A 10,745-nucleotide genomic window follows, 5' to 3' on the forward strand; every position below is an offset into this window, starting at 1 on the left:
CGAGTGTGGGCCTGGCACGCCTGAGTCCTGGGTTTCACTTCCAGTACTCGGGAGACAGAAACGCAGGGCAGGGAGATGGCTCAGCAGGCGGGAGCACCAGCTCGCCTGCAGGCGCCCAGGCTCCACCACCGGCACTGCCTGGGCCCCTGAGCCACGTCGGGCGTGGCCCCCAAGCCAACCAATAAAAACCAAGGGCAAGGGCACATGCCCGTCAAGTCTCAGGCCTTGCGCTGGACCCCAGCACCCCCAGGCTGGAGCTTCGAGGCCATCAGGGCGTCCCTGGGAGGGCTCCCCCAGACCCTTCCCCGCTATTTAAAATACCGAAAAGGAGTAAGAAGTGTGAAGGGCTTTATTGGGGCTGCGCTCAGCCCCTCACAGTGTCAAGGGACCCCCCCCACTGTGTGTCCTGGGGTGGCGGGACGGAGAGCAGGGCGAAGTCACGCCCCGCCCCCAAGGGAGGGCCAAGACCAGGTGGCTGGTGGGAGAAGCGTGCGAGGGGGTGCTGGTGGGCGGGGGTGTCTCTCTCGGAGTGCCGGTCGGAGGGAGTGTTGGCTTCGGGGCGGGAGGGGCCCCGCGTCAGGAAGAACGGATCGGGGGCAGCTCCTGGGCACTGAGCGAGTACACGACCCAGGGCACCAGGGCGAGGACCAGGCAGGGCCACAGCGTGTACTTGAGAAAATTGAAGATGTAGAAGAGGCTGATCTGCGGCGGGTGGCCCAGCCAGTGAAGTGGGATCAGCAGCCCCATGGACAGCAGGAGACAGGCGCTCTTCTGGCTGCTGTCCAGGTACACCCGCCGCACCTCGGCGTAGCAGGGCGAGTGCAGGGCGATGCCCAGGCCCAGCACGGCGCCCGCGTCGCGGCTCAGGGAGGCAAAGGGCCGGCTGTCGATGTGCACCCACTCGGGCCGCTCGCACCACTTGGTCGCCAGGTCGATGGACCTGCGGGGAGGACGGGTGTGCCCCGAGGGAGGGTCTCCTGGAATCCGAGGGGCCCCGCCCCCATGTTCTGCCCTGCCATCCGGAGGGGGCATAGTAGCCAACAGGTGCTCTGTCCTCCCGAGCGGCCGGGAACCTGAGATCCTGGCGGGCCGGGGTGCGGGAGAGGCAGGGCTGCCGGGGCGCCAGGGTGGGACTTACCAAGACACGTCCAGGCCCAGCGAGAGGAGGAACCAGTAGATGATGCTGGCACCCAGCAAGAGGGCCAGCGAGGTCAGCCCGTAGAAGCTCAGCTCCCGCTCCACAGGGACGCGGCGGGACATCAGCCAGCCCAGGGCCACACCTAGGCCAGCGGACAGAGCAGCAGCGTCAGGGATGTGGGGATATATGTGAACCCCGGAGGCGCAGTGCACCTTGGCAGAACAACCGATGCAGGCGGGGCCTTGGCAGCCCGACAGGAAGAGGAGACTGCTCCCTCACTGCCACGAGCACCCTCGGGTCCACCCTGTCCCCTCTGTGCTCACCAGCGATCCAACCAGCCAAAACCTGGTGAGGGAAGTGCGCCAAGAGGAAGACCCGGGATATGCCGACGGCCAGTAACAAGCCGCAGTAGGCCAGCAGCGGCGTCTTCCTGGGCCAGAACCTGGAGCCAGATGCAGACATTCAGGCGGGGCTCCCACAAGTTCCCCTCGCATCCCAGGTCCCCAGAACTCCAGCAACCTGGTGCCTTTCTGCTGAGCCTCTCAGGGCTTAGGGAGCACCCGGCGCCGGCCACCCCGCTCCCCACGTGCGCGACGTTGGGGTGTACCTGTTGGTCTGCGTGGCCACATGGGAAGAGACGGCCGTCATGATGGGCCACAGGGCGGCTCCTGTGATCATGCAGTGTCCGGAAGGGCTGCCTGCCGGAGCAGCGGATGGCTGAGCAGTGCTCTCCCTCCCCGCGCGGGGCCCGCGCCCCCTCAGTCCTGCTCAATTCTGAACCCGGGGCTCTAGCCCTGTCAGCTGCCCCTACCCCCATCCTAGTGGCCTGACACCCCACCCGTGACACCTGGGGCCGCTGCTCGGCCGCCTGCTCCGCCTTCCTGGGCCTGGCTTTAGTCTCTGGGCCGCTTCCCCAGAGGAAGGGCCTGGATTGGGGCCGCCCGGACTGAAAAGTCTCTCCCATCCTCACTGGAACTCTGAGCCCTCTGGGAAAGGGGGGTTTGAGGCGTCACACCTGGGCCGGTTTCACAAGAAGAGGGGTACTGGTGAACCCGGGCCGGGTCCTGGCCGTAGTGCCCTGACTCGTAGATCCACCAAAAGGGCCGGTCTCCAAACAGAAGCCTGGAAGAGAACAGGAGAGAGATGGCAGGCGGCCCGGAGATGCCCGCATGGACTCCGGACGGCGCCATTACCCTGCATGGCACCCCCCACCCCCCCACCCCGGGAGAAAGCGTGCTAGTCGTCATTGTTACTGTTTTTTTCTGGTTTGGGGGCCACACCTGGCGATGCTCAGGAGTTAGCCTGACTCTGCACGCAGGAGGAATCGCTCCTGGCGGTGCTCAGTGGACCCTACGGAATGCCGGGGATTGAACCCAGGTGGGGATTGAACCCAGGTCAGCTGAATGCAAAGCAAGCACCTTCCCCGCTGTACTGTTTCTCTGGCACCGAGAGCATGCTCTTTATCTGCCTGTTCTATCACTGCTCTGGGAGCTGCACCTGGCCACAGCGGGGGCAAGTGGGGTGAAGGGACCTAAACCTAGGGCCTTGCACGTAAGCTATGTACTGTGTCACTTCAGTTACATCCCTGGCCCTCTTAGAGCACACTGGAGCAATTAATATGAAATAAACTGGTTATATGCCTGCCAAGGGGGCAGGCTGGGGGGCTGGGAGGGGAGGTGGGGACCTCAGTGGAGTGAAGGGGACACTGGTAGTTTAGGATTGGTGTTGCCTGAAACAACTCTGTTATGAACAACTTTGTATATCACAGTTTCTTTTTTTTTTTTTCTTTTTGGGTCATACCTGGCAATGCACAGGGGTCACTCCTGGCTCTGCACTCAGGAATTACCCCTGGTGGTGCTCGGGGGACCATATGGGATGCTGGGAATCGAACCCGAACGGCCGCGTGCAAGGCAAATGCCCTACCCGCTGTGCTATTGCTCCAGCCCAAATCACAATTTCTTAAGCAAAATCAATGTAAAGAAAAGCTTTAAGTGATACCTGAAGGGGCTAGAGCGAAAGTACAATGGACAGGGCTCTTACCTTGCATATAGCCAACCCAGCTTTGATCCCGGGCACCATATAGGCCCCTAAGCAGGAGTAAGACCTGAATGTTGCTGGGTCTAGCCCCCAAATCAAGCCAAACCAAAAATAATAGCTGGGTAGTACCAGGAATGGCCCCTAAGCACTGTTTAGGAAGAGCCCCTCACATTTTTGTAGGGGCATTTTTAAGTAACAGGAGGCTGAGGATATGTAGCTCAGCAGTAATGAGCATAACTTGTTTAGGTGAGTTCCTGGGTACACACTACACAGACACACACATACAGAGCAATAAGGAGGCATGAGATGTACGTGCCTGTGTAAGCATGTACTCATGTGTAAATTGCATGCATGGCACATGCCCTGAAATATCAGATACTCTTAACCCTTCCATTGCAGGACCAGCTTAAAACCCTGCCCTCTCCCTCCCCAACCTTTCAGTTTGCCCCATTCTCTATTTTCCAAATTCCAATCTGAATTACTCTCCCCAGAATTTAGCTAAATCTATAATGAGGAATGGGAGGGACTGAAGAGAGTATGGGGATTAAATAAAGCACAGCGGGTAGGGCATTTGCCTTGCACGCGGCAGACCCGGGTTCGATTCCTCTGTCCCTCTCAGAGAGCCCGGCAAGCTATGGAGAGTATCCCTCCTGCACAGCACAGCCTGGCAAACTACCCATGGCGTATTCGATATGCCAAAAACAGTAACAACAAGTCTAACAATAGAGACATTACTGGTGCCCGCTTGAGCAAATCGATGCACAACCGGGACGACAGTGCTACAGCGTTCTGCATAAGCTAATCTGGATTCTGATCCCTGGCACCACATATGGTTTCTGAGCACTGAGAGGGGTCACTCCTGAGCACAGCTGGAATAGCCCCATAGTACTGCTGGGTGTGTCCGCCCCTCTCCAAAAAAATTCAACAACTACAAATTCCCCTGGCCTTGGGCCAGAAAGATAGTACAACTAATAGGGAGAGTGAACAATAACCCAGGACCACATACATCCCATTAGAAGTGACGCCTATGGGGGTGGAGCAATAGTATAGTGGGTAGTGTGCTTGCCTTGCATGCAGCTGAACTGGGTTTGATCCCTGGCATCCCATATGGTCCCTGGAGCACCGCCAGGGGTAATTCCTGAGTGCAGAGCCTGGGGAAACCCCTGAGCACTGCCAGATGCGCTCAAAAACAAACAAACAAACAAAAAAATTAAAAATTAGGGCCGGAGTGATAGTACAGCAGGTAGGGCGTTTGCCTTGCATGCGGCCGACCTGGGTTCGATCCCCGGCATCCCATATAGTCCACCAAGCACCACCAGGAGTAATTCCTGAGTGCATGAATCAGGAGTACCTGTTTTTTGGATGTGACCCAAAAAGCCAAAAAAAAAAAAATTTGAGAAGGCAGCTGGGATAGAGAAGGGATAGACAAGTCAATGATGGTTGGAAGGATCGCTCAGGATGGGAGATGTGTGCTGAAAGTAGCCAAAGGACCAAACATGATGGCCTCTCAGTATCTGTATTACAAACCATAATGCCCCAAAGTAGAGAGAGAGTAAGAAGGAAATTGTCTGCCATAGAAGCAGGGTGTGGGATGGGGTGGCAGAAGAGATACTGGGAACATTGGTGGTAGAAAATGTACATTGTTGGAAGGATGGGTGTTTGATCATTGTATGACTGAAACTGAAACATAAAAGCTTTGTAACTATCTCATGGTGATTAAATTTTAAAATGGGCATGCAATATGAACAGACAGTTTTTCAAAGAGATATACAAATGGCCAACAGGAAGATGAAAAGATATTCATCATGATTTATGATTAAGGAAATGGAAATCAAGTCCACAATGTCATGTCACCCCACACCTGTTGGAGTGGCTGCCTTCAAAAAGATGAGAGAGAGCATGTATGAGCTAGGGTGTTGGACAAAGAGAAACCTCATGCACTGTCAGTGCTGGAAATGCAAACTATATGAAGGTTTTTCAAAAATAAAAGTTGAACTACTTAACTCTCAAAAAAAAATTTTTTTAAGTTTTTGTTTTGTTTTTGAAAACAAGTGACCCCTGAGCACAGAGCCAAAATTAAGCTCAGGGTCAGCAGAATGTGGTCCTCACTCCCCCATAAAAAAACAACTTGGGGCTAGAGTACATAGTAGGGCACTTGCCTTGCATGTGGCTGACCAGAATAAATCCCCAGCACCCCATCTGGTTCCTTAGGCTTCACCAGGAGGGATCTCTGAGCACAGACACAGGAGTAAGTCCTGAGCTCCCCCCAAAGCCAAAACCAAACAAATAAAACTCGCCTAACCTGGGCCAGAGAGATGCCTCCAAGGGCTATAGCACATGCTAGCCTGCAGGGAGTCCAGTTTTGATCCCAGCACCTGAAGCAACGAGCCAGAGTAGCCCCAGGCACTGTCAAGTGTGGTCCAAAATCAAGATCAACCCCCCCCTGGCCTCCTGCGGAGCTGGCCCCAGGGGAAAGAGAAGGGGTGGGGAGAGAGTGAGTGTGGCAGAAAGGCAGGTGCTGGGCAAGGGGAAGGCAGGAGAAGTTGTCTCTCCGTCAAAAACGAAGCCACGCACTGCCTGCTGAACAACATACCTACCGAGCAGGTGAAATGGGGCTTCACTGAGGGGAACACTGAGCATTTGTGGAGGGAGGGGTGTGGTGAGACTGGGTGCAGGGCTGGAGGGGAAGCCTATGCAAGCCAAGGGAGGGAGAGCAATGGCAGTTAGTCAAGCCGAAAATGAGGGCGTCAACAGCAATCTAGACCACTGACAGCCTCATGAAAAGCTGGCAGGGACACAGGAGAGAAACTCACACAGTTATTTCAGCAAGTCCTTCCAGCCCGCTCAGGTGTCACCTCCCTTCCCTGCCCCAGGCTGAGGCTCTGGCAATAAGGACTGAGGTGAGGGGGGGGGGGCGGGGAGGGTGTGTGCAGCTATATGGCCAGCAGAGGGGTGGGGCAGGAAGCTCCTTTCTGCATCCTACATAGAGAACTGGTGGCACAGGGAGATAAACCCCAAGGGCCTCACTTTTGTGCCAGGCATTCCTGGCTTCTAAGTCTCATTGTCAAGTGAAAGAAGAAGAAAAGGGAGACAAGACTCCCATGGAAGGCCAGAGCTGTGCACACCAATTCCCCAGGCACCTTATTAAAATGCAAATTCGGACTTGGTTGGCTCTGGCTCTGGCCTGACAAGTCTGCACTTCTAGCAAGCTTTCCAGGGTTCTCTATGATGCTGGTTCCCTTCCAGGGCCCACAGTTTAATCTGTGAGCCTCTGCTGCACGGAGCGGCTCCTGGGATGCCCGACACAAAAGCATGAATGAATAAATCCGGGAATGATGAATGAAAGCGAGTCGAGAAGCGGGACTTCCTCCTACTTAAGTCACTATACATGCTTGTCAAAAGTATAGCTTCCCAGTCGTCTCTCCCGAGGAATTCCTAAACCAGTTAGTCTGAGCTGGGATGGGGGAATAAACACACGTGTTAAACACACGCCTCTTAGCCGTTTTTATGGGTAGAAAGGGGGCTCCGGTCCAAGATGCTCAAAGGGGAGGAAAATCCAGAGGCCACGGGATGGTGGGGGGGGGGGGGGCGCAGACAGGTCTTCAAGTTAGAGGTCCAGGGCGACTGAGGCACCTGCTAGGAGGCCCGAGGCCCGTGGGGGGTGGGGGGCCGGGGCGCAGGGGGGCTGCCCGGCGGTCTCACCACTTGAAGACGAGGTTGAGCCACTCGGTGAGGAGGCCGATCCAGAGCAGCGCGATGCCCACTCGCCGAGAGGTATAGTACGCCGCGGGGAAATAGAACAGAAAGAGGATCTTGGGATCGCCCAACACCGTAGCAAAGAGCCAGAAATTCTCCAGCCAGGACAGCCGGTTCTGCAGCGTCTCGGCCATGTCGATGCCAAAGCCCAGCATGCACTCCATGGTGGCCACCCGAGGGCCCGCTAGGCCGAGGCGCCCCGGGGTGCAGGCAGAGGCGCCCCTGCGTCAGGGAGCGCGGCCGCGGCTCCGATCAGCCCCCACCGGCGGCCCCGCCCCCGCCCCACGCAGCGGTTGGCCGCAGGCCCCGCCTCCCAGCCCGGCGAGCGCCGGCCGAGCCGCTGCCAGGCCCGCCTGCCCCTGCGCTCTGCCCCGGCGGCCTGCCTCGCTACCGGGCAGCGCAGGGGACAAATCTCCGCGAAGGCGTTTCCGCAGGCCCCCACGTGGCCGCGATTGCCGGCACGTGGGCATCGCGCCGGCAGTTCCTGCTGCTGTTCCGGGTCAAGGGAGAGACCGAGCTGTGGGTTGTACCGCGCTCCCGGCGCCCCTACGCAGCTGCTGCTGCTGCTGCTGCTGTGAACATCCGTGGACGTGGAATCTCCAGGGCCAGGATTCCTGCCAAACAAACGCCTTGTCTCCATGTTTCCGCCACCCCCCAACACATAATCTCTGAGACAGAGTGTGTGGTTCCGTGGTTCCGCCTCCCTAGCAGAGCCCGAAACCTGGGTCCAAGCCTAAAATTTGCACCCTTCTAAGCAAACGTGTCTTCCTCCTTCGACCCCAAGATAGCTTTTTTTTTTTTTTTTTTTTTGTAGTTTGCGTTTGTTTTGGACCACACCCGGTGGTGTTCAGGGCTTACTCCTGCCTCTGCTCTCAGAGGTTCCTCTATATGGGAGCATATAGGCTGTGGCGAATTGAACCCAGGTGGGCTGCACGCAAGGCAAACGCCCTACCTACTGGACTCAGGCCCCACCAGCTGCATCGTTTGGGAGGTAGACGGATAAGACAAGTCTCTTGATTCTGAGTGTTCTATTAAAGCCTTGCAAAGGCTTATGCTTCTCCCAACTCAAGCCACATCCAGTTCTAAACTTGCCTTGCTGGGTCCTTCCCCCATCTCTTGCCTTCCAGAACCCCGCTGGGCAGATAAATATGGAGATAGTAGCAGGACTGCTATAAAAAGAGGAGGGGCCCACACCCACGATCATATTTGGAATAATCGTGGAGGAACAGAAAATAGAAAGCTATTCTGGGCCAGGCCATGCCCAGAGGCAGAGGTGGGGTGGGAGGAGATTATTGGGGTGAATTCTCTTCTCTGTACCTACCTCCAGCAACTTAGTTCCTGGAGAGTTTTCTGTTGGGTGGATGAAAATGTAAATCTGGGTTCTTGGAAAGTGCTGAATTTTACAAACTAAAAAGGGAAGCTGATGAGAAATCTCATTTTACTCCTTTGCTAAACGTGTTTCTCAGTTATCCTGAGGAGAAATCCTGGGTTTTCTAAGTCCGAAAAGTTGGTCTCTAGATTCAACCTTCACCACCTCGTCCCACACCCCATTTCATAATATTCCTGAGTTCTGAGCTACTTTATGTTCCTAGAAACCACCAAGTTCTCACTACTTAGAGGGAGCTGCATGTGCAGCTTCTCTGCCTAAAATAGTTCTTCCTCTTCCTCTCATCTTTCAGGTCTTAAATTTGTCACTTCCTCCAGGAAGGCTTTCTTAACAGTCCATGGCAGACCTGAAAACCTATAATCACAATGCCACATTAAAAGTGAAATGACAGTTACTTATGACTAGTTGGGGGGGGTAGACAGGCAAGCTCTGTAGAAACAGCTATTTGAATGGTTGTTTTTTTGTTTTTTGTTTTTTCTTTTTGGATCACACCCGGCAATGCACAGGGGTTACTCCTGGCTCTGCACTCAGAAATTACTCCTGGCGGTGCTTGGGGGACCATCTGGGATGCTGGGAATGGAACCCGGGTTGGCCTCGTGCAAGGCAAATGCCCTACCCACTGTGCTATCGCTCCACCCTTGAGAATGGTATTTTCATTCCTACTACAAATGATTGTACTATTACACTAATAGTTCAGAAATGGATGTCTTTTTCATAGCAAGAAAAATACTTGAATTTTGTACAGGTTAAATAGTGCCAGGGCAAGTTCTTGTCTTCCTTTGGAGAAGAGAAAGACCATATTGTGGTTATTTACACATGGGGCTCCAAAATATCTCCATAGGAGTGGGGTTTAAATGTATTAGAGATAGTAATTGGTGGCGACAAGTCTTTTTTTTTAAAAAAAATATTTTTTGATTGAATCAGTGAGATACAGTTACAACGTTGTGGTTGGGTTTGTCATATAATGTTCCAACACCCATCCCTTCACCAGTGTCCATTTCCTACCACCAATGTCCCCAGTTCCCTCCCACCCCCTGCACCCGCCTCTATGGCAGGCACTTTTCTTCTCACTGTCTCTCTCCGTGCTCCCCCCCACCCCAAGGTCTCATAGATACTTTGAATGTTTTTATTTTGGAGCCACACTGGCTGTGCTCAGGGATCATTCCTGGCCAGGCTTATGGGGCGGGGCGAAGGGCTGGCGGGGGGGGGGGGGGCACAAAACCCAGGATTCAACCCAGGTCACCTGCATGCAAGAAAGATACTTACTGGGGCCGGAGCGATAGCACAGCGGGTAGGGCGTTTGCCTTGCACGCGGCCGACCCGGGTTCGATCCCCGGCATCCCATATGGTCTCCCGAGCACTGCCAGGAGTAATTCCTGAGTGCAGAGCCAGGAGTAACCCCTGAGCATCGCTGGGTGTGACCCAAAAAGCAAAAAAAAAAAAAAAAAGATACTTACTAGCTGTACTATCTGTCTAGTCCCATGGTTCTTATTTTCATTTACTTTTTTTTTTTTTTTTGGTGTGGGAGGGCATTCCTGGTTCTGCACTCAAGAATTATATTATTCCTGGTGGTGCTCAGGGAACCATAAGGGATGCTGAGTATCAACCCCTGGTTGGCTGCATACAAAGCAAGTGCCTTGCCCGTGTCCTCTTTGTCTCCGTTTTTGTTTTTAATGTTAAGAACTGTTTTAGGGCCAAAGAGATAGTACAGGGGTTAAGGCACTTGCCTTGCATGAAGGTATTTCCAGTTGGATTCGGGCACTGCATAGTCTCCTAAATACCCCATTAGCCCCCTGACACTAAGTAAAGTCAGGATTATTACTTATTAAAGACTACAGATCTATTATTTATTAAAGACATTTGTGCACTTATTTCATATAACCTCATTATTATTTTAATAATTATTTCATTATTCTCTCTATGTGTAATATCACAGGGTATTGTTGCTGATGGTTCCCTAAAGTGGGGAGCAAGGAAGGCAGCCTTGATTTTAAAAAAAGTTTCCTTCTCTCTGCTCCTCTCACCTTGGCCACTTGTTCACAGGGAAAAGTATGGTGTGGGTCAGGACTGGTGGTCAGCTGCAAGCACTACAGGGCACAGACATTTGTGTCCTGCCAGCCCCATGAGAGAGCTGTCAAGCTACTCCTTAAGTCCATTTTTCTGCACGGTGTGTAAGGTTATTCTCACCACCGATTTCCCTGGGGAGCCAGGCTGGAGTGAGAAATTGTGCTTTGCAGGAAAGTCAGTTCTAACCTGGCACAGGCATTCTGGGCCCGTCGCCTTTTTCTCATGGAAAACAATTTCAGGAAGAGGTGAAATAGTGAAGCAAGAGGGTTTTTTTTTTTTTTTTTTTTAGGTCACACCCAGCGGTGCACAGGGATCACTCCTGGCTCTGCACTCAGGAATTACCCCTGGCAGTGCTCAGGG

At 53.9% G+C, this 10,745-nt stretch overlaps 1 protein-coding gene across 1 annotated transcript; it reads right to left on the reverse strand.

The window, feature by feature from the left end:
- Positions 1-331: 331 nt before the first annotated feature.
- On the reverse strand, positions 332-7,300 carry G6PC3 (glucose-6-phosphatase catalytic subunit 3). Its single transcript, XM_004620991.2, has 6 exons — positions 6,878-7,300; positions 2,154-2,260; positions 1,746-1,836; positions 1,462-1,580; positions 1,139-1,280; positions 332-940 (listed from the first exon to the last, which is right to left on the reverse strand). The coding sequence occupies exons 1-6, from the start codon at positions 7,093-7,095 to the stop codon at positions 577-579; spliced, it is 1,041 nt and encodes a 346-aa protein (XP_004621048.1). The 5' UTR covers positions 7,096-7,300; the 3' UTR covers positions 332-576.
- Positions 7,301-10,745: the final 3,445 nt, after the last annotated feature.

The sequence above is a fragment of the Sorex araneus genome, chromosome 3, assembly GCF_027595985.1.
Source record: "Sorex araneus isolate mSorAra2 chromosome 3, mSorAra2.pri, whole genome shotgun sequence".
In the NCBI taxonomy this organism is placed as follows: Eukaryota; Metazoa; Chordata; class Mammalia; order Eulipotyphla; family Soricidae; genus Sorex; species Sorex araneus.

Bases quoted from the DNA above. Each gene is read 5' to 3' on its own strand.
- G6PC3 (XM_004620991.2), bottom strand. From the start codon at position 7,095: ATGGAGTGCATGCTGGGCTTTGGCATCGACATGGCCGAGACGCTGCAG. The intron at 1,281-1,461 runs GTGAGCACAGAG...CCGCTGGCCTAG, and splicing joins TTTGGCTGGTTGGATCGCTG to GTGTGGCCCTGGGCTGGCTG. The intron at 941-1,138 runs GTAAGTCCCACC...TCCTCCCCGCAG, and splicing joins CTGGGCCTGGACGTGTCTTG to GTCCATCGACCTGGCGACCA.